The sequence below is a fragment of the Micropterus salmoides genome, unplaced genomic scaffold (genome assembly GCF_014851395.1).
Source record: "Micropterus salmoides isolate LMB-PRFRI ecotype aquatic unplaced genomic scaffold, ASM1485139v1 Ms_hic_scaffold_5, whole genome shotgun sequence".
NCBI classification, from domain to species: Eukaryota; Metazoa; Chordata; class Actinopteri; order Centrarchiformes; family Centrarchidae; genus Micropterus; species Micropterus salmoides.
Genome location: NW_024044237.1, coordinates 33563235 through 33586627, shown reverse-complemented (window position 1 = coordinate 33586627; position 23393 = coordinate 33563235). Strand labels below are relative to the sequence as shown.

At 39.2% G+C, this 23393-nt stretch overlaps 2 protein-coding genes across 2 annotated transcripts in view; one reads left to right on the top strand and one right to left on the bottom strand.

The window, feature by feature from the left end:
• Window positions 1-15198, bottom strand: part of LOC119888445 (shootin-1-like) — a 36272-nt gene extending 21074 nt beyond the window's left edge. The window contains exon 1 of the mRNA XM_038699000.1: window positions 15147-15198. Coding sequence (XP_038554928.1) covers window positions 15147-15198 — 52 coding nt within the window. The remainder of the gene's footprint in view (window positions 1-15146) is intronic.
• The window catches only part of LOC119889197 (complexin-2), a 44388-nt gene continuing 29093 nt past the window's right edge, over window positions 8099-23393 (top strand). The window contains exon 1 of the mRNA XM_038700112.1: window positions 8099-8226. The gene's annotated coding sequence lies outside the window, so the exon portion shown is untranslated. The remainder of the gene's footprint in view (window positions 8227-23393) is intronic.

The following is a 23393-nucleotide window of genomic DNA, read 5'->3' as shown; positions in this document are numbered from 1 at the left end:
CTTGTCAGCTCCTGTAGTGTGTACTGATCAGTCACGTAGTGTGAACGCCACAACAATTTCAAGACTCCCGTCACAAGACACAAGTCGTGTAGTCTGCACGAGGCATTAGACACACAGGGGAAAGTCAGCCTGAAAGATCAGAAAAACGTCACTGAGCCATCGAATCGGTCCTCACTGCTGAGGATGTTTCTAAATCCAGATGTGGTGTTGTCAGAGGGGGCTGATAGCGGCCGGATGGAGTGTTTAATCTTGTTGAAATGTTATGCAGATAAAGCGGTGCGAGCTTCACACTCTCTTTAAAGGAGGCTCAACTGCCGTCTTATCTTCCTGCCCAGCTCGGCCAGAGCGAGCCTAAACCACCAGGAGAGGAGCGGATACAGGCTTAACGCGACTTTGGCCGCACACAGGGATCTCACAAGATCTGTAAACATAATGAGGATCAATATACGTCCGTGCAGGGTTAGAAGTTCAGTAGTTCAGAGTTGACCGTGTTGTCCTCTTGTACTGCGTTTCAGGGAAATTAAGGCCTTTTCAGCGGACTGAACTGCACTGAGCTGCCGTTTGGTTTCACTTGAGTCATGATTCACAGGTCTACAACCAGCTGACCTTTTCAGACCACATTTTATTTGACAGGGACAGTACATTCTCATTGATGGCATATACTCACTTTTTATTCAATTTGAACGTCTTTCTTGGCTGGAAGCTAGGGAAATCATCTTCACTCTCCATTGTTCAACTTTCTTGTACCATGTTGTTTTGTTTGTTCTTGCTGCAATGTTTTTCATTATGTGGGGTTTGGTGGCCTGCAACTAATCGGTTATCTTTTCAATTAATCGATTAGTCGTTTAGTCCAGGGGTATTCAATTAAAATTCAAAGAAAACTTCCCTAAGCAAAGGCCTGGAACATCATAACGACTACCTTGCATTATCATTCAGTAGCCTACCATAACGTAGAGGCTCTACTTGTATCAACATATTTTTTTAGTCAACAACTGACTGTCAAATCAAAATTAAAAATGTTTTAAAATGTGCATCTTAAAACCAAGTGCTTAATTTGAGAAAAAACTTTAATTAAAAGTGTAGCTTAAAGTGATTGAAGTGTAGTCTCAACCAATTTTATAATAAACACTCAACACATCTTGAACAGCTTTAAAGCCTCCTCTTCTCTTTCATTATATAGCCACCACCTCGCTACTTTCTCCTGTTCAGTGAGAAATGTGAGCTGTGGCTAGGATTGGGGATATGAGATATTTTGGCTTCGAACTGCCCGTGGGAAGAATGTACATGTAAGAATCTGTACATTCTTCCAGTACAGTAAATGCTAGAGAAGCTGCGCGGGTTAAATGGAAACGCTCCGTCACGAGCTGGTAATTCTAAATATTAAACCAGCTGTAGCTCATTTTTGCCTTGAGCACAATGCACACTCATTTCCTACTTTGTTTATACACATTTGTACTTTGATATCTTTTAGGACCCTCACTGACATAATACATTCCCCTTAACACTCACCTAAACCTGATCTTAACCTTAACTCTAAAACCAAGTCTTTACCCTCAAACTGCCCTTTAAAGAATCAGGGGTTGAACAAAATGTCCTAACTGTCAGGGTCAAAAACTCAATTGGTCCTCACAAAGACAGAAGTACAAGACCACAAATGCACACGCACACGCTGGAGTACAAACAACAGATACAATCAGATTGAAGTGTGGAGAGAGTTTAAATTCTCAATTACCATTTGAAGAGCGAGTCAACAGCTCACATTCAGGCTACAGGCCAAACACACACACAGCTTGTACAGATCAGCTGTGAGACAACAAACAGCTCCCCAGTAAAGAATTAAAGAAAACTGATTATATAATTTATAGAGGGGCTACAGATTGCACTGAATCCAAGCTACACAGCTAATTTTACACAATTAAAAGTCTTGAAAATCATCACATTTCAGTTTTTCAGACCTAACCCAAGTAAGTGATTTTGTTGATGACAAAAAAAGTCTTTAAGCAAGGTACATTAGCAATTAGTGTTTACTTTTGGTTTTACTGTGATGCAGCATTGGAATCGTTATCTGACATGCTTCAGTGTAACAGTAGCACAAGTAAAAGAGTCGTCTCAGAGAGATCCCTCCCTGTTCCTCGGAGCAGAAATTAGAGCTTTGGGATGGTCTGCAAGATGGCGGACCGGAACGATTTCTGGTTGAAGTGAGTGTTGAGGAAATATCAAATAAGAGTCTCGGGATGTACCACTTGAGTTACTCTACATAAGGTTTTTACAGCTGCAAATTTAGCTTTTAATGGTAATTGGGTTTACTTTTGTAAGATATGTTGGTGCGTTGGTTTCGTTTTGTTTTTTTGGTGCAAGGACAAGTCAAAATTAAATGTACTTAGACAAGATGGGTACTCCACGTCCACCTGGGCCAACAGTCTCTATATCAGATTGCCTTTCTAGCGGAATTAATGACTCATCCTAAAAAGTGTCTGAGTCACAGACTCTCTGGCTTATTACTTGTCTCGTACCTGTGAGAGATTTTCATTCATTAGCTGACTCATTGTAAAATATTTTGACATGCATTGCATTTTAATGACCACTCAGACATTTAATGGACTTTTGCGAGTTTAAGGTCAGAATAACAGGACACCACTTTGATACTCCTCACTTGACTCTGTGACGTGGCTAGTGTATATTTCGCTATATTGCTGTTGTCAGTCAGCCAATTTGTTATTTCTCCATGGAAATAGAAACTGAAAGACTATATGTATGTGCGTGCTTCCTGACGATTGCTTGACTTACAAGAATGAATGCGTCCTTTTTCTTAAATCTATCTTTTATAGGATGCTGGTGTTGGTTCATTGTTAAGTTGTTTACTGTGGAAACCTCTAATTTTAAAGATTTATTTTAACCAATGGGAAGCTTAACATGTACTGTTTTCTTTAAATAGGATTGATGTAACTTTGGCTGAAAACTTCTGTACACTGTAGACATTGTTTGGGGCTGATCTCACCGCCTCAACAAAGTTTCTGATTTGTTGTCCAGAGTGAAAATATCTCAAGCGTGCTTGAAAACACTTTGAATGTTCCAGGTGAGATTAGGATCGTAGATTGGCAGCTAAACGGATGTGCACCAGCTCCTGTTTTAGATTCTGAAAGCTTGTCTTAAGCCTTATTTATGCTCCAGAAAGTATCTATTTTCTTCAGAAAATGTGTGCATTCTTCAGTCAGTTAAAACATGACTGTTTTGAGCTACAAATGTCCTTTAGTGATAATAACATTTTATAAAAGAAAAGGTAGTAATGTTTAAAAATACAGTCATGTACAAGTTCAGACGTAGTAGCACATGAACTAAAAATAACACCAGTACTAGTAATAACGCTGCGTCTGCTCTCGGTGTTTATTCAGTGTTTCTGCTTCCTAAGCCTGAGTGGTGTCGGCCTTTTCCTCTCTTTAACACTGTCCTATAGCTGATGCAAAGTGCCACTGTTGCCCCGGCAACGACCCTTTGGCACCTGTTGACGTGGATCACCGTGTTAGCGTTTGCCAGTCGCCGATGTTCTGGCTGACTTGGGAGAGTAAGCAGCTTGTGCAGCAGCAGGGAGGGAGATGCAGAATCAGAGACTGCATCTCACTTTGAATATTTTACTGCTTTGTGTTCAAACATTTCTTTTTGTTGCGCTGGTTCGGGAGGAGACAGACAGTGAAGAGCCGGTGAGGATTACAGGATAAGGCTGGTGATATTTTATTGTTTCTGTCTTTTTTTATTGTCAACAAATTATTGAAAATACCAAAACAAACTGTGACTTGATCCTACAAACAAGTAATGTGTGTGTATCAAAGCCTGACATATCTTCTTCCTCTGTGCCATATAGAGCTCCATTGATGTCCAAAAACTATTAAAAACACATCCATGACCCACACTGTTGCACTGGGTGACGTGTTCCTTCATCACCATCACCATGAACACACACACTGTAGGTAATACTCACTAGAGCAACAAATGTGGATTCATCCGCCACTGAAAATAATCCCTAACAAATTCACTATTTCCTCCTTTTTGAGCTGTTAAAGTAAATTACTAAGCCAACAACTATTTAAAGCTTTAGCTTTTATAGTTTTGAGAGCCAAAGCCATGGAAGGGAAGTCAGAAAGTACTAAGAGACAGACTATCACATTGGTGTGGAAAGTGTTTACAATAGTAAATGTATAAAATAACTCCAACATTATCCTTTAAAGAGCAATTTAACAGAACTAAACTAAAATAAAATCTCATGTTTGCTAACCACCAGTGGTTTATATTTTGATCTGTGTACACCAGGACTGGGTTGCACCTACTAGTGATTTACAAAAAGCGTGTAGCTCCATTAAAAACCTAAGAAATATCTTAGCTATCAAGACTGTTGATGTGTAAGTCGGTTTCTAGGAAGCATCTGCAGTGCTTTCCAATCGAAAGCAATCACCAGTGTGTGGAATGATATATTAAACTGGCAGTCCTCTGAAAATGTAGGTCCTACTTGCTCTGTTTTATTCATGTATGAATAGATGAAAAATGTATTTGTTTTTACGTTAAGTGTTCATGCAGTTTCGAATGAGTAGAAATATTTGATTATGCTGACCTAGCTGGCTTTATAAGTGCACTGACATTATTCAGTTATTAATTATTAAATAGCTTTTAGAAGAAGTCTAACTGTAAATATTCAGAAACAACTAATCACTACATAAGAACTTGTTTGTGTGGTGAAACCAGTTTTAATTTTGTGATGCTTAAATTAGGAAATTTGTTAAGTTAACTAAGTTTGAACCTATGAAGAGCTTGTGCATAAACGCTGGAGGCTGTGCAACAGAGCTGTCCCATCAATGATACTGGGTGTGGTTAGATGTGCAATAGTCTCACATAGGCACACCTAGCGCCACACTGTGTTTTAGAGCTAGTTCTGACTGAACCCATTATCATTCTGGTACAGGGGAAAAGGCTTTAACCCAGTCACTATCGTTCTAGACGACCGTCAGTCTCATTCTCTTCATTCACCTCCAGACAGCAATGGGATGTTTATGTAATCAAGAAAGGTAATTATTGTTGTGAAAGAGAAGCCATAATTAGCTTCATCCTGCGGATAGAAATAATAACACAGTTTTGTATAAAATTGCACGAGAATATTTTCTTTGCTTGTTTAAATGAAGAGTTAGCCTGCTAGGTGAATAAAAGTAGTGTTGTAATTGTGACATTAAACTAGATTAAAAAGGAATAATAACTGAAATTAAATTATACTTGGTGGACTAGAAGCAGCTGAAAATTGTGGTCGTCTGTCCCAGAGTATGAAGCTATGATGCTGTACGCAAATATTCTTTGTTTTTTTACTTTAAATTCAGAAACGCATCATAGTTTAGTGTTGGCATGTCTCCTCGGACAGAGCTCTTGTCTCTGCGCTTTGACCTCGGCTTCACTGAGCCCCTCATGTCACCCCTCAGAAAACACACAGATTTATTGTTCAATCAGCCATGTAATGAGTTCTGCCATCCAGAATCCCCAGCTAATTAACTGCACAGCAGGTTCCACCGCTAAGTTAAATAACTTGTGGCTGGCCAACACAGTAGCTGCTTTGAAGCAGAGCCAATTCACTTAATTCAAACTAAATACCTTCAATATATTCAGAAGAAACCAAAGAGACTTCCTGGTGAAATGGTATGCTGAGTTTTCCTTTTAGAGTTTTAATGGTCTACACTTGGACGTTGTGGCTTTCTTTGTATGTTGCACAGAAACATAAATCTTCTTGTGTTCGGGCATCACGCTGTTGGTGCGCTGCCTCTGTAGCGTGGACTCTGATGTCCTTTTTAACACCCGGCTGTCACTGCGTATATCATGGAGCTTCTCATACTGTCAGTCAGTGACAGGAAATGGGGGCAAATCTTGGCCTCGCTACACTGTTCAGCACAATGTTGGCAGCGTGACAGCAGTGTCTCATTTCATTGTACGAGGCCTAAAACAGAAACAGGTCATGAATTAGAATGTGTACTAGATAGAACCTATAAATGGACTCGACAATGAAACGGTTACAGGTGGAGAAGAAGGGCCCATTTTGCACTGCTGCTGCCATTAAAGGATATGTCCACATTTTTTCATGTCTGTCTTAAAACAGTTCTTACATGCACACGTCACAGGTCACTGTAATTGGGGGGCAAAAATCCACAGTCATCCTTCTGTGTAAAAATGCATGATAAAGTTCTGCCGAAGCGAACATGACACTTCTGCTGCGCGAGCACATCGGTCAAATCTGGATTACCAACTGGCAAAGTGGGATCGTCACTGACTTCTCTTGTAGGAGAAACACAAGGAGTCCAAGTTGACCAATTACAGTTCTTGCGGTCCCCATCTGGTGTCTTTGTAGCCACTGAGGTGCACGTCAACTACGGCATAGTGTGCGGCGGAGCCAAAATGGCTACTTCATAAGGTTTTATAACAACACCATTAGTTGTGTTTGTGAGGGTTTTCCAGAAAGTCCAGTTTAAGTAACAGGTTAAGAAAGTGCGTATTTCACACACGGGTATGGTGATCTGAACATGGCTTAAACCATAATTGCACATGTTTAGATCAGGCTTACACAAAGCAAATTTAACTCTTTATGTTTTATTCAATAATTTAGTTTTTTTAATTTTGCTCTGTAATGAGCATAACAGTCTAATGTGGCCACAAAATTGTGTTGAGGTTTATGCTTTTTACTTTTCTGTGAACTGTGAGCCAACATGAAAAGATGTGTGCTTTATTTTACACTGACCTTCTTTTTATTTACATGTACATCAGAATGAGATCCTCCACATCTTCCCGACTTCCTGCAGCGTGCAATAAGCTCCACAATCGGCAAATATACTCTCTCTAAATTATGTAATTGTATGTGGGGCTTCTCTAAGATCTCTCAGTATTTTTAAACTCTTTACAGATCTTCCTGTCAGTGGGGCAGTGAGTGAACCACTGCGAGCTCCAGAGCTCTGTATTTAATGCTAATCATCCTTTGTTCCTGCTGTCACATCCACTTTGTCGAGCAGGAAGAGCTATATTGAGTGTAACTTGATTATATACTCCCCCCACCCACAGAAACCCCCTGCCCTTCCACCCAGATGTTCAGACACACATTTTTTATTATTCCAATGTGGACGACTTTACAGTTGCAGCATTCAGATAAAGCTCTCATCTGAAGTGTTTTACAAGAGTTGAACAGGCTTCAGCCCCCATCAAACTTTATAAGCAGCTAGTTAAGAGGAAAGGTATCTGTTAACCACTGTGCATTTAAAGAAGAAATCAGATTCCCTCCACAAAGACAAAAAAATTGGTGCTGAAATAATTAGCCGATTGACAAAAATACATCTAATAATTCTGATAATCCCAAAAATCCAAATACCTTCTTTTCCAGCTTACTGCTTTTTGTTAATAATAATTTGAAGACACCTTAGGCTCTGGGAGCTTCTGACATGCCTTTTATCTAACTATTAACTATTTTTTAATAAACAATTATCAATTACCTGGAGACAAGACTAAGCATCTTCAGCCATGCTACTGGCTCTGTGAGGCTCTAAGCAGACGGAGGTGCTTTGAGCTAAATGCTAACATCAGCATGATCCCAATGACAGTGTTAAGGTTTGGACAGGTATATAATGTTTACCATGTTCACTATCTTTGCATAGTTGGCATCTTATAGTTTATGGCTAATTAACTCAAAGTAGAGCTGAGGCTGATGAGAATATTAGTAGGTATTACTGTTCTTCCACAGGGGTGCACAGATGTGTGTACCAAATTTTGTGGCAATTCGGTTGTAGTAGATATATTTACATCAACTTCAACCTCATAGTGCTGCTAGAGGAAAAGCCAGCACATCGTTTGGGAACCATAAATATATATATATATATTTTTTTTTTTACAGTGCAGCTCTCCATCTCTCAGCAACATTTATCACTGTACTTGAGCAGTTGGCAGGCGTAGCAAACCTCCCACCCACACAGCATCACCACCCACCCTCCCAGCATGCTGCTGGCCACTTACCACAGCCCTCTTAACCCTGATGCAGTGAAGGGGAGGCTCACTGAACGCTTATTGACAGGAAAAAAAGAGCCAAAGGAAGAAAAAAAGAGCATTTATATTCACAAATTTACATACCAGTGACTGTGACGGCTCTTCTTCTCTGATTACCTTTGTCACTACGTTCCAGTCCAGGGCTCCTTTAAAATTAGATTCTCATCTCACAACAAGGTAATTTCTTCTTCTATTTTCCTGATGTGTATTTTTAACATTGACTTCTTGCCATCAGTGTTGCTATGGGTAAAGACTGGTGCTCCAAAAAGCAACCGCTGCTGGTTGAAGGTATAGAACAACTTGTGTGTTTGTTCTACTTCTTGCTTCTATTTGTTCTCTTTTTTCCAAAGCTCCTCCTAAGGTTTTATGGGAATCACCAAATGGAGAGAGAGGAGTTAAACAGAAAGCCCACGTCTGAACATACAAAGTCTAACTATTTTCCAAAAAAAACAATCTATAGAAGTGTTTCAGTTCTGCAAAGACAAGGGAAACTTCTGGACTTTCTGTATATTTTGTTGTGGTTGAAAATAAGAATTTTTGTTCTTGACTAACTTGCCTGTTTAAAAAAAGGTTAATTAAAAATAAATTAATGTTGTAAACTTGATGGTACGTTTATGGCTCCAGTTTGAGGAAAATACAATATAAGATCAGCACGATGAAGCCAATATATTTGCTGGTGATTGAGCATTTATCCTTAATTTTACTGTAATGTCTATTATTTGGTAGTTCGCCCCAAATTATTTCGCTGCGTGACTCCACCAGTGGGTCCACCACTTGGGTCCAGATTGAAATATCTGAGTAATTATTTAGCAGATTGCCATTAAGTTTGGTTCAGACATTCATGGTCCCCTCACGATGACATGACCTCGTCGGTCATCGTTGGTGTCTGCCGTGACTCTGTGAAGTCCGTTTAACCCACATCTGTCCTACACCAGGGAGCAGACGGTCCGACTGAAGACAAACCACTCAGCTCTCAATGCATTATGTAGTGTTTGTCTCTCTGAGCACTTCTGTCCTCTAACAAACAAAATAAGAACAAACACTGAGTCACACAATCTGCGATTACTAATTCAGTGTATCGGCTTGCTTCTCTTCCTAGATGGTGGACACTTGTATCCAAAGCACTGATATGATGTATGTAAGGTTAGAATGAAACTATTATTGTGAAATTTTTAAAATAAAAACTAAACTGGGTTTGTGACTCTCAGCATTAAAAAATGCTTCTCACTGGTGGATATTTGTTGGAGCTGTTTTCTGTCCTCCAGCGGTCCAACCACTGCTGACTTTTTGTCTCATGCATGGTTCTGTATTCTTGCTGCAGTATTTTTCCTTTGTCTCCTGCCTGCTGTGTGGAGAACAGTTTTTGCTGTTTTAGACTTTCAATTCAGTTTTCTACTTTAAACCAGATTTTCTCTCGCAAAAAGAATCCCTTCACAATCACATGGGTATTTGACTACTCAACAGATATTACATGAACACAGTAAACAGCAAATGAGCCCTTTTTAAGGGCAATTTAAAGGTGATTATATGGAGTCTTTCAGTTTATCAGCCTGAAGAATAAAACTACTAATGACTCACAACTACTATGATCTGTGATCTGCAGGATTGAAGCATTAAAAAAAGACATACTTATGAATTAAAAACAATAATTTAATTTGTTTATTTCAACAATTTTTTTAGCATTCTGAAGCTTCATTTTGGTATATTTTACACCACTTGGTCTAACTGATTTCATTACTATTAAAATAATGATATTTTATGTATGTGAGCAGGTAAAGCTTTCTAAATTAGCAGGAATGATCAATTAAGGGCAATAGGGGTGTGGATAACTTATTTAATATGTGTGGATTCGGGCGTATGCATATCTACATGCCCCCCTCTTTTTATTGAGCCACACAGATTGCAATACAATAGCACAAAATACATTACATTCTGTGTAGAGAACAAGAGCCAGGAATTGTGGGTAAATGTTACCAGTTGTATTAGTTTGATAACGTTAGTGTCATAAATCTGTATTAATAGATTATTTTCCACCACCTGAGTGCATTAGATTTCCACAACAAAGCTGACAAACCAACATCCCTGACATATTATCACCTCAAAAAGTTATGACTACTTACACATCCAACAGACACAGAGATTTTCTTCTGTTGAGACTGAACTGCGCAGTAAATGTGCCATAAAACCAAAACTATTAGCTAAAAGGAGCTGAGTAGAGGATAACTCTCTGCGGGTTTGTCACTGCAACACAGCCCTCAAATTACATCGTCTCTTGATTGAATGTCAGTATATAACACTGACTACTGGAGCTTTAAGAACACCACCATTAGCACCTTTACTAGTGTTTCAATCCTGTCACATCAATCAGTTTTTCCATTCATTGAACAATAATGCCTGAACTCGACCATCCTCCAGCAACAATTTGTGCAGCCGGGACCCAGCGGCCTGCAAGTCTTGAAACCTGAGAACAGATGTTTCTTCTCTGGGGGTTCTCACATGTTGACCAGGGGAATTAGGTGCTTTTTGTAGCTGTTAGCAGGTGACTTGTGACTACAGCTAGAATTAGCACCTGTGAAGCCATCAAGCTATCAAATTGCCCTCGAGCGAGTCACCAGATCGTGAAGTGAAACAGGACTGTTGTACCACCATTCATCATGCGGTTGACATCTCCGGTGTCAGCTCTCTCAGAATGAACGGTTTGTGTGCTGAAGATAGCTGCCACTGCGATGCCTGTGTCCACCCCAAAACAATGCAGATGGATGGAATTTCATTGGTGGTGCTTAAAGCATCGACAATTTACAAGTTTAGTATTGACACATTCTTTCGCAGTTAATCTACTTTCATTGGAATTATTTTCAACAAAAGATGACTGAAAACACCACTATCTGTAAACTATAAGTTGCCTTTGGTTTAGCTGCATCAAGTAAAAGTGTTCTGCATTCAGTTTTTAGGCTTTTTTGTGGTATTCTGAAAGTTTTGACCGAGAGCCTTTAGCCATCAAACATGATTTCACAAGCTGTGTTTCTGGGCCACATATAGCTGCTAAGTGGGCTTCTTGCCTCTTTGGTTCTTCTCCACCTTCCTTATCTCTGTGTCCTCCAACTGTGACCTCCTCAGTCTTTTCCTAGCTTCCTCTTCTTCTTTCACTCTCTGTCACTTTCTCTACGTCACTCATTTCCTCTCTCTGTCTGCCATTTCCTTCATCTCCCTCTCTTTTCTTTGCAACACATTCCTCCCATCCATAAGGTCTCTCCTCTTTTCCTCTACCACATTTTCCTCTTTAATATAATTTAAAATTTTCTTCCTCCATCTTTCTCATCCCTCTTTCCATCTCTCTGCATTTAATGTAGCCTCTCATATTTTTGTCTCTCATTTTTGCCACCCAAATCATCTTCCTCCTTTCTCAGTCCTTTCTTCCTACCCTTCCCCCCCTTTCAGCTTCCCCCCCTCTGGCCTCATTTCTCTTCGTTATTCTTCCTTTCTCTTTGTATCCGCCCCTGCATCCCTCCCATCCTTTCGTTCTTTTCCTCTTTCTTTCTCTTCAGCCACCCAGCCACAAGAAAAATAGATGAATGTCTCATTGGTGATATATAGCCTGCTTCCTCCCCCTCCATCCTCCACCGCCTGAGGGGGGGAGGAGGAGGAGGAGATCTATGCAGCTACATATATGAGGCTAGAAAAGTAGCCTGAGTCAATGAATTATGGTTTTGTTGCATTGTTGGTTCCATTTCCATTAATGCTGTGATTTTCAGTGACAACATATTCTGCTGTTTTTGCTCTTGGATATTTTAGTCCTGTTGTCTCTTGATTCACTGTCCTAGAATAAATCATTCATTCATTTAAACTGCATAAAATATCTTCTCAAGCTTTCCCAAGTTATTTTGCTTCTGTGATTTTACACAGAAGCAAACAGAAATAAGATTCTCATTTCCAGCCCACAACCGTAGATTTTGTTGGCTGAAAAGATGACTGAAAAGCTTGTTTTCAGTTTTATCCAGGTAACTAATTAACATAACATAAAGTGACCATGTTTTCAAACCCCCAAAATGTACCACACATTGATGCATGTTTATGCACTTATGCACGCACCATAGGAATTTTCAATTTTCATTTTCATCAGGATGGGTGAGATTTGTGTCAGCACTTAGCACATCTACCAAGTGCATCTTTCAACGCCATGGATGCCAACGCAGAGTTCACAGCATACCCAGGATATCTTTTGGTTATCTGGCTTCACTAACCCTAACAATTACGATCGGGATAAGCGGTACCGCAAAGCTGGTTATCAACTTGGTTAATCAAACCAATGGTTTCCCAATCCAGCTGTGAGCGTGTTCGCCATGAATGCCTAGATGAACAGGCATAGCCTAGTCTATAATAGGCTAGTGCGTTGATTTGATGTGTTCTTATGAGCTGTATGAAAACATCAGCCTTATTCTTTCAGCTCAGCTGTGTGTCGGCGTTTCTACATTAAAAGACTCGGGCACTGAATAAGTGGTCGTTCCACTTCACTTTAAAAAACTTCTCATCACTTCAAAAATCAGATTCATTTATTTAACTCACTCAAAAGTGATTAAATTTTTTTCTAAATTAACTTCATAAAGCAATGAAACGAAAAATCCATTGATGCCACAAAATGTGCTCAAATACTGGTTAAAAGACCTCAATACCGGCGCCTACATCGCAAAAGGTGGGGCGGACCATGACCCGTGTCTGTGATAGACTATAAGACAGCTACTAACCTGAAATAAATAGCCTACTTTCATATTACCATTTATTTCTATATCCCTACCAAACCGCTCATAATATTCAGCCTCACATAAGAAAAATTAAACCCATTTATTTTAATGGCTGTGACAGACTGTGTGAAATGGACTTGGAGGAAATAAAAAATAAAAAAGCAGTTAGTGGGCTTACTGTAAAAACCTATAATATAAACTTACAGGGCTTTTATAGAAGTCTCTGTAGGATGATATCACTATAGCCTACAAAGGTTTCTCCACATCACCACAGCAAACATAAAAGCAGCCTATAAAACAGTCTGTGAGATCTCCTACAGAGGGTGATGTCATTTTCCAAGAGAGTTGAATGGTCAGTAGGCGCCGTTTTTATAGAGGTGATCTCTTATCTGGAACATCACCTGCTCCGGAGCAGGTTAGCCGTTCAGCATAAGTTACCATGGCGATCTACCCCGTTAAGAAGTGAATCACAGTTGTGGTGCTGAAAACCCAGAGTTAACCTTGAAGTTATCTGGATAAACTCAAATCCTGCTTCGTGGTACAGGCCCCAGTCCTTATATACTTCTGTTACTTTCATAACTTACGTAAGTAACTTAACTTACGTCACTATCATACTTATTTTAACCCAAATCATGATCTTTTTCTTAAACCTAACCACGTAGTTTTGGTGCCTAAAACTAACCAAAGTGTGACCGTTTCGATAACCATTTGCTGTTTCACAACATCAACCACTTGTTTTATTTTAAAAGTCTAACCTGAGGTTGCATATTTATTATTGCTAACTTGACTGCAGTGCCATGCACGTGCAAAAATGATGCAAAAGGGGGTACCCAGTGTGTTAAAAAGCAACGCTTGAGAGGTCTCCACCAAGCATCCATATGTGACAAGTATGAATGGGCTGACGAATTGTCAGAAGAATGGTTGATAGAGGAAGGTTTTGGTGGATAACTGTTCTGTAGGTTGATAGAAACATTGATTAGTAGGTAGAGGTAAATGAGTAGATGATGATGAAGAAACAGATAGATTGATGGTTAAGTAAAATGAGTGGTGGTTGGAGAAATTTGCAGATTGTTTTTGACTGATTTGATTGATTTATTAGACAGTAACAAAAATAAATGCATAACAAGTACAATCAACCCTTACAAAATGCAACAAAAACATCCACTACAATGATAAATATTCCTAAAACTACATAAAAACTCAAACTAATTAGCATTTGACAACCGTTCACCACATGCTCGATTAAAACAGCCATCTGACCGGCTTAACTTAATCTCAACTGGGTGTTTGTTCCATTCCAATGCTGACGTGTACAATATGGTGTTTTGCCCAGAACAGCTCTTAAATCTACAAGGTACTATGTCTGTGTCACTGCCTCTAGTTGAGTAGCTATGAGAGTTCCTAATGAGCTTAAAATAGTCAATCTTTAAAATACCTTGGCTCATTCCTATGCAAAATCTTTAGTGTCTCAGTTTCAACTGCCTCACCCTGTTTGACTGTCAGACATTTTAGATTCTTAAGTTCAGAAGAGCCGACGTGGGTCCTATTATTGAGGTTTAAAATCAATCTGACTAATTTATTCTGTGCCGTTTGTAGTTGAACTTTTTTCCTCTTGGGGGTGCTGCTGCTGTACCATTTGCTAACATTGTTAAAGTTTCTTTATTTAGAAAATGAGCCAATGAGCTCAAAGAACTATCTAAATCACAGCCTAAATATTTAACACAAGTTTTAACTTCAGTCTGGGTACCACCAACATATTCTCATCTCAATGCGTCATAACTGACGCTTTCAGACAGCGTGACAAAGCGTAAGGATTTTACGCTAAAGGTACCCTTCAGCGTCCGTATGAAACGCCCCCGTTTGCTACGTTGCAGCAACACAAGGGAGGCTAACCCTACCTTTTCGGCCGTGAGGCTGATGTGCGCAGCTGTTAGCCGGTTGACATGCATAAAGTCAGTGACTTAGGTTTAGGTAGAAACTTTTCTGATGGTTTTGGTAAGGGTATGTGCTTCGTGGGGCTGTCAACATCTTTATCACGAACGTAGCTAGCTAGCTAGCACTTCCGGCCTGTACAGGCCGCCCCAGAGCTTCTGTAAATGTCTCAGAGACCCGGTGCGTCTCAAATAACTACGCTTTGTCACTCTTTCTCAAATCGTCGGTATATGACGCCCTGAGATGAGAACGGGCTCGTACCACCCACAGAAATTCTGAGCTCTGGTGTCCTACTCAACCTATTTTTTTTTTTTTTAAATAAAATAGATTCAGTTTTCCCTAAATGCAAAGACAATTTATTCTCCATCAGCCATTCGCTTATGTTCTTTAACTCATCACTTAAATGGTTCTCAATAACTATCTTACCCTTATGGGAGAACACCAAGGCTGAATCGTCCACGTAGAGAAAAGATTTCATGCCATTTATATACAGGAGAAAGAGCAATGGACCCAGGACACTACCCTGCGGCCCACCACATGTTATTTCTCTAGCCTCAGACAGAGTGCTGTTAATGTCAACTCTTTGATGCCTCTCAGTCAAGTATGATTGAATCCATTTGCATGCCATACTGTTAAAACCCAGAGCTTTTAGTTTAATTAGCAGAATCTGATGGTCCACGGTATCAAATGCTTTCTGGAGCTCTAACAATACCATGCCACATAGTTTACCCAAGTCGATCTCTCTTCTTAAATAGTCTGTCAAATATAATAAACACGTATCCGTAGAATAAGACATTCTGAAACCAGACTGCATTTCATAAAACAAATCAGAATTACTAAAATTGTTATTTATTTGTTTCAAGACTTTCAATACAACTCCCAAAATCAAAACTGGTCGATAATTGCCCTCTTCTAATTTGCTCCCTTTTTTTATATAGAAGAATGGTGAACTAAATGGATGAAGTGGTTGATGGATGGATGGGCAGATAAGTTGGCAGTAGAGCTGATAGATGGAGTGAATGGATGATTAAGTGACTAACAAAACAGCTGCATAAAGAATAAATAGGAAGAAGAGTGGGTGATAGATTAAGTTATTAGGTGGATAAGTGACCAACGCAACGGGGGCAAAAAGAAAATATACATGGATGCTTGATAGATGATGGATGGATGAACAGGTGGATGGATAAGGGGACAGGAAGAAAAATATGGAAATGATAAATGAACTAGGGATAAAATAATGGAGTGATGAATATTGGAGAAAGGAGTGGCTGACAGATGTTTGGATGGGTGGAGATATGGAAAGATAATGGACGAAGAAATATGCGTGTGATTCATGCAGTGATGTAGGAATGGACAGATGGATAGACGGATGATGGTAACGAAAGCAGTGGTGGAATGTAACGTCTAATGAATGTAACTGCTCCAGCTTCTCAAATGTGAATAGTTGCTGCTTTCCCTATTAGTTAATTTAATTTCTTGTTAATAATCTAAACCTTCCACACAATAGTTCAGGTTTCCAGTTACATACATTTTTACAGTCTGGTATTAATACCTTTATTTAAGTAAATGATCTTAATACTCCTCCACCTCTGGGAGAATGCATGGATGAATACTTTTAGGATGAAAACTGCGTGGATTGGTGATGGAGGGATGGATGAAAGACATTCTGGATCAAAGCAAACAGTAAAATATCAGCAGATAATTAAATGTTAACAAATGAACGGCATCTCTGTGTGTCTGTCAGAGGTGAACGTGACGGCAGCGTTGGAGGATCTTTTGTCTTTATGATTCTTTTGTCTCAAGGCTGAATGAGTTCACTCTGAAAATGTCACCAGCGGTTTGATTCCAGTTCATCACCAGTCGCCTTTTCTCTGTTTTTTTTTGTTTGCAGAACGCCTGTTTGTTTATTTGTTTGTCTTTTCTGTTTTTACATATTTCATGCAAATTGTGCTCCTCTACGCTGTAAGGATGTTGTAAAGTGTTGGTGTTAGTTTTACTTTCTCTGTATGTGCTTGTCTTCAGTCAGCGATTTCCAAACTTTTCTAGGATGCCTTTTGAAAACTGCCAAAGAATGTGAATCAAGATGTTTCTGTCCACTATACAAACGTAGATGTAGGTTTGTTGTGCTTTGGTGTGTGTGTGATAGTTGAACTTTGGCAAAATGGCAGCTCACTTTTCGATTGTGATGCTTTAGTTTGCTGAAACATTTTATGTTGTCAAATTCAACAACATAAAATGCACCTAATGCAAAGTAGCCTACATCATCAACACTCACTTTGTTTAGATTAACCAAAATCAGACTGTGTTTGGATGAAGCTGATTACACTGCTTGTTTTTAGAAATATTTGATTTATATTCCTGCTGATGAACGCTACAGAGATCATAGCCTGATTGATGAGCGCAGCCGCCGCCTCCATGTTATACCGCAGAAATGTCAACCACATACATCATCTTTCTGTCATGTTGGCGCCATGGTTGTCACTGGGGCTCCCTCCATCTGTGAATTTTTCAAAAACAGGACAAATAAGTAATTTATCAGTACCTTTCAGAATGATTCATAGTATTAAAGTAATTAGTTACGGTTAAGAAAGATCACCTTCATAGTTAGAATAAACCAGTGTAGAGTGTTTGTAAAAGATGGGATGTAAACTGCAGTCTCCGGCGCTGAAGTCATTTTGTTTACCCAAAATCCTCCCTAAGAGGTTCTGCAGTATAATACTCTGAGAGAAGATTTTACTACTATAGGAAGTTATCACTGGGGCACCTATTTTTCTTTTGTTGCAACGATAGAGAGGTCAACAGTAGAATAAGGCGTTCACGTCATTAAGTGATCTACCCAGAACGTGGGTTTGCACATATGTGATTAACCAAGGCAGCTTCTTGCTAGATGATGTTACGTTTTGGCAAAAGTTGAAACCTGGTTTAACTTTCTTGCCGGGTCCTCTGCATCGGCACCCTTGCTTGCTGCATCACTAAACTTGCCTCATTTAAATGAATGAGGAGTTAGAGTTTTTTTTCATGCAGAGCTAAAGTAGTAATGTCATGCTACTTCCTTATTTGCTTCTGGGAGAGGACAGACTTTGCGCACATGGTAACAAGAGGTCACTTAATCAGAAAATTTAAACACATGTAATTTTAAGCATTTGAACAAATAAACAATGCTCTTTTTCTCGCGAGGTCATTCTCGTGCTTCTTTTTACAACTAGATATGAGAGCAGATTTAGATAAAACTCAATGATTACACTACAAAATGTCCTTAAATAATGTGTCTGAAATTGGAATACTTTTGCTTTTGTTCAATGACCTTAATCAGGTTAAGGTAAGCACAAAAAAGCAGTAAAAAATAATTATATTTCATTAACTTTATGTAATTTGTTTGATAGGCATCGTTGGATTGTCTTTAAGGATGTGTTTTTGTGTGTTGTGTTGCTGTGAGAAAATAAGACATTAACTTCGGTTATTTGCAGTTTTAAATTTTACATGAGAGCTGTTTGCCCTAAAATGTGTTGCAAACCTGTTAACTTATTAAATCACCACTTTACCTCAGTCTGTGACCTCTCTGGCTCAGATTCAGAACAGAAAAAGAAATCAGACTGAGACGTGCTGCAGTCATTCAAAAGACAAATAACCAGCTCTGTTAATCGGGTTATGTTTACACCAACCCGAGGCTCTTAATTTAACTTTGATAACCTGGTTAAGCTGTTAAAATGACACCTGCGTGGTACTCTAATATGGTTATAATCCAACAATTAGCACAAAGACAAACACGGTGAATGGAAAGCAGGATCAGGGGAAAGAGATCCTGAGAAAATACCTGATAAATGCAGGTAAAGATGAATACAAAAGACTCCCTCAGTGTTTTTTCAGGGCCACCTCAGATTTCCTCTGAATGGTTTGTTTAATGGTTGACAGCCTGAACAGCGGCAGAGCTTCGGGACTCGGCGCCGTATCGATTTCGTTGTTTGTCATCTGAACAGATGGCTGAGTGAGCGCTCCGTACTGTTGCAGCTAATTGCTCCATTAATTACGTAATATTCAACACACTGCATACAGTGAGTTTCAGCTGCAACCAAAACCTGCCTCCTATGTCTGCCTAACTTTCCCTTCACTTTGTCTCTTTATGTGATAATTGTTAATAACCGTCCACAGATTTTTGCTCATAAATATTAAAATCAGCAAAATTTCACAAAAAGCACAGAATTTCTCAATATTTAAATAAGATGCATTACTAGATTCATAACTGATGGTGCAAACTCTAAATTTAAATTATTTTGTATGTATGTAAGTATGATGAAACAAATAGAGAAGGGTATAGCAATTTTTTTCAAACTATACATCACAAGGCAAACCTCTATTTTCATGATTCAACAGTAAAATCATGTACAATTTTCTCTTTAAATGATACCAAAACACTGTCTACATCTAAATTAATTTACGTTATTAGTTACAGTGGTTTTAATAAAGTATAAAGTAAAGGAAAGAAAGAAAGAACTGTTGTGTTGGAGGTGGGAAAGAAATGCACCTTCAGTTCCAACACAGCAGATCTAACAACCAACTCAGGGCAATCATTGCTCTAAAGGAAGTGAACATGAAGAAAAGACAACGAGGTTGAGACTCTACAAAGAGAGACGCAGTGAGAGACTCAAACAATAGAAGAGGAAGGAGATGTTGTCAGTGTGAAACAAAGTGGAGGAAGAAAGACGGAAACAGATGGAGAGAGGAATGCTGGAGAGCGTGAATAAACACTTTTTTTATTCATTCTTTTTCTGGCTCTTCTTTTTAAGCGAGTAAGATTAAGATTTAATGTCCATGTTGGTGACCATCGATCAGTATTGTCAGTATTTATTTATTTCTACGTCAGACCCGTGACATCACATCCTTTGGCCGTCCTTTGTGAGGGCTTCTGTCATTTGACTGAAAGCAAATGTGAGCCTCCCTTTACACAATAGACTCACGGTTCTCAATTTATTTTACTGTCATGCCCTCCAATGAGAGCCGAAAAATGTTTTGTCATGAACTGACATGTTTTCTCAATGAACCCCGTTAGTCACAGTCAAGTCATCATGGTGGTCAGTTGTCGGTCCCCCCTCCTGTACATGCTGCTGCAGAGTTGTGGCTGAGCTCGCAACCTCACAGGAACAGTCTGGCACCAAGTCTTCAAGTGCCAGGCAGGGAAAGACACTTTTTAAGTCGGGGTTAATGGTCTTCAGAGGTAGCCATCCCTCCTGCCTTAACAGAGCCACCGTCCTACCGACAATATATCTAACTATTTATATATGTCTAAAATAAACAAATGAGCAGAAACATTGGAAAAACATGAGCACAAAAGCAAAGGCAAGCATCCACCCCCCTGCAAAACCCCAAGAGTCCTCCACCTCCACACATCCTGAGCATAAACAGATATATTACGAAACCAACAAAACGCCAAAAGGCACAACAAATAGTGAGAGAAATAAACAAATGATCCAACAAACGAGCAGGCGAACAAAGAAAGAGGCAGACAGAACAAAAGCTGAAAAAGGATCTGGGTGTGGCCACACAACCGGGCCATAACGGTGTATATCAGATAATCAGCTATTTAATTTAGTTACAAACAGCTGTTCTGACTATAACCAGATTTATAGCAATTACTCCTACTCAAGAGGGCTGTGTCAACCAGATACTGAATCACACAGACCCATAGCAGAAACGGAATGGCATGTGAAGAAATGGTGTAATATTTAATCTGCAGGAAGTCAGTGCTATAATAAACCATAGTAAGTATTATTAACATATAAAATATTCAAGTTAAAATGAGCTTCCTCAATGCAAAGTAATTTCAACATCCGAGGCGGGTCGGTCACTTTTTAAAGAAGGAAAATTAAATGGAGGCATGTATCCCTCCTCCGCCTTCCAGTCTGTGCTGAGGGAATAATTTATCACCACGAAGTCACATGAATAAATAATGTCGCTGGGCGGTGAAGTCGCTGCCTGGCAGGTCTGAGAGCAAGGCCCGTTAGTAGCTCATCATTAATTCATTTACCAACGTCTGCCAAACGTATATTCTGTCACTGGTGACTTTTTGCAACATGAATGTGTTGTTTTGTCGAGTTTTTTCAGGATAAACAAAATGGAAAATGTTTGTCCACCTGTGTCTGTGTGTGTGCGAAAAGAAACTATTTGTATTGACCCAAGTGAAGCAGCTGTGAAGAAACATTTGGATATTACCATTTTCCGCGAGCTAAAAACTTTTTTAATCACAATAATTTAAAAGTTCATTAACGTTTACACACAGTATCTATAAACTAAAGGTGGAAATCACAAATAACTATGAGGCTATGAGGTTGTATCGTCATTCAAATGCACATTTCACTTGACTGAATCGTTTAGTCTTCAGTTCAGTAGCACCTTCACTCTGTTTGTGGTCCAAGTTGTTACATTCAGTTCAGTACAAATCCAGCACTGCACATAGGCTTAGTATCTCAGCAGCCTACTATTTACAACTGAGTTATCAGATTATGATTGTTTCTGTGGCTTCATTGTCTTTTAATAAGCTTTAATGAGGAAGCAACGTACGGTGAATCACCGCTGAGCTGTCAGCTGCGCTCTCAGTCACCAGTGAGGAGCTCCACCGCAACAAGCTCCTGATTCAGTCAGTGACAGTAGTGATGCAGTACAGTCAGCTGAGTTTAAAGATTTGTTCGTTCATAGACTGAACAAATGTACTGTTGTACACCAATTTGTCCTCTTACAATGAAGGGCTATAACAGCAAAATTCCAAACATGTCTGCCAACTTTATTCGCTGATTTTTGGCTATAGGATGAGTTTGGGTCTCTTATACTTTTTGAAATATATCAGGCAATATTATGAGTAGTCAATACATATAAAACACTGATAAATAAATGATATAAAGTATAAATATTTGGACACTATCTATCTATTCTTGGGGGAAAAAAACAGATGTGAGATGCCCAGAAAAAAACTGATTGTGTTTTGAACAGTAAACTGAATGGCTTTCATGAACTCGCTGCGTTGCACCTGTCACACAGAAAGTGAAACAGATGTTTAGGAAATCAATATAATATTATATCACAATATTGCTTTACTATAAATGAAGCTATTACTAAACAACATGAAACAGTAAGCATTAAACATTTGAATTGTTTCAAATAAATAGAACACATCACATCAAATCTCAACATTTAACAGCTTTTAAGCTTTAAAGCGTTAGCATGACAAGATATTGTATTTTTTCTCGTCCTATGTAGTCTCCAAGAATCACAGTACTCTGTTCACAGACTGCGGAGAGATGAAGATGGAGTCGTACTAACCTGGTGTGAAAACAGCTCCTGTCAGGGATCCATCGTGGTGCTTTCGTCCAGTTCTCTCAATTGATTTTTCCAGGTTGGTCCAGTCGAGTGTCCTAAGGCTCGGCTCATCAAATACAGGGTGAAAGGCTAGCTAGGGGCACAGAGTGTGTGTGTATTGACCACTACAAATGACTTGGTTTTTAACATCTGTCCTTGAAATTGGTTAAAGGGGATAGGAGCATTTCAACTGTGACTTATGATGTGCACTTGAGAGCTCGTGAGATGTCATTGGAGCCCATTAAACCTCATTTAATTTCTACTTTGTAAAACTTCTCTTTGGTCTGTTTTGGGGTTGCAGGATGTGGGGCTGTTGCAACCACTGTGACTGTTGAAGCAAGATGGATGAACACTTTGTGGGGTTAAAAACCTGCTACACAAACAGTGTAAGGGGACAGGGGATTTTCTTAAAGGACCATACCGATGTTTTAGTTAGTTTTAGCCTCTTAACTGTACAAACACATTTAGGTGGCCATTTTTGAATGTATCCAGTTTTAGATTTCTACACATTAAGAAACTCTTGAAACTTGTTTGAGTTGTATTCATTTTATCAAGTTACATTACTGTGGCGTGGTAAGGCAGTTCACATGCAGATTTACAGAACAAACATATATAACTATAACAGCAATGGCAAAAGACTGATGCCGCTTTCATGTCTGTATGATGCATATGAAGCTATCAGATATCAGTGAGCTTCACTGTTGCACTGGTTGACATGTTCCTTCATCACACAGTCCTATATACACAGTCCTGCTGCCCCAAATACTCAATAGAGCACCAAATGTGGATTAATGCGCTGCAAATAGTCCTCAACAATTGGACAATTTCCTCCTGTTTGTTATATAAACTTACTGAGCCTTTTGAAATTATACATTTGAGAGGTGATTAAATAAAAATAAAAAAAAAATCTGAAAGGTAAGTGTTGAGAAACTGACTTACTATTTTTTTCATGGGACTTGTTGACAATAATAAACAAAGAATATGGCCAGCCTTTTTAGCTCAAAATGAAAATCAGTAAAACTGGAGTGATGACTTTTGACATGATAACAGGTTGTAACTCTTGTAATGGACCTGTCATCTTTGAACACACATTTGAAGCTTCTCTCCTTTTATTCTCTTTTCTTTCTCTCACTCTAACACATTTCCTTCGCCTGTCATAAGCATGTTACGTTGACAGACTCATGTTTGCCTTCCCGAGCCGCTCCCATCCCCGTCTCCAGCCGTGAAACTCGGAAACAACTTCCAATTAACTGGATAGGATCAGCTCGCCGTCCTGCCCGGCCCTGATAACATTACCCCACGTCACACATCGCTGCCAGTGCCTGG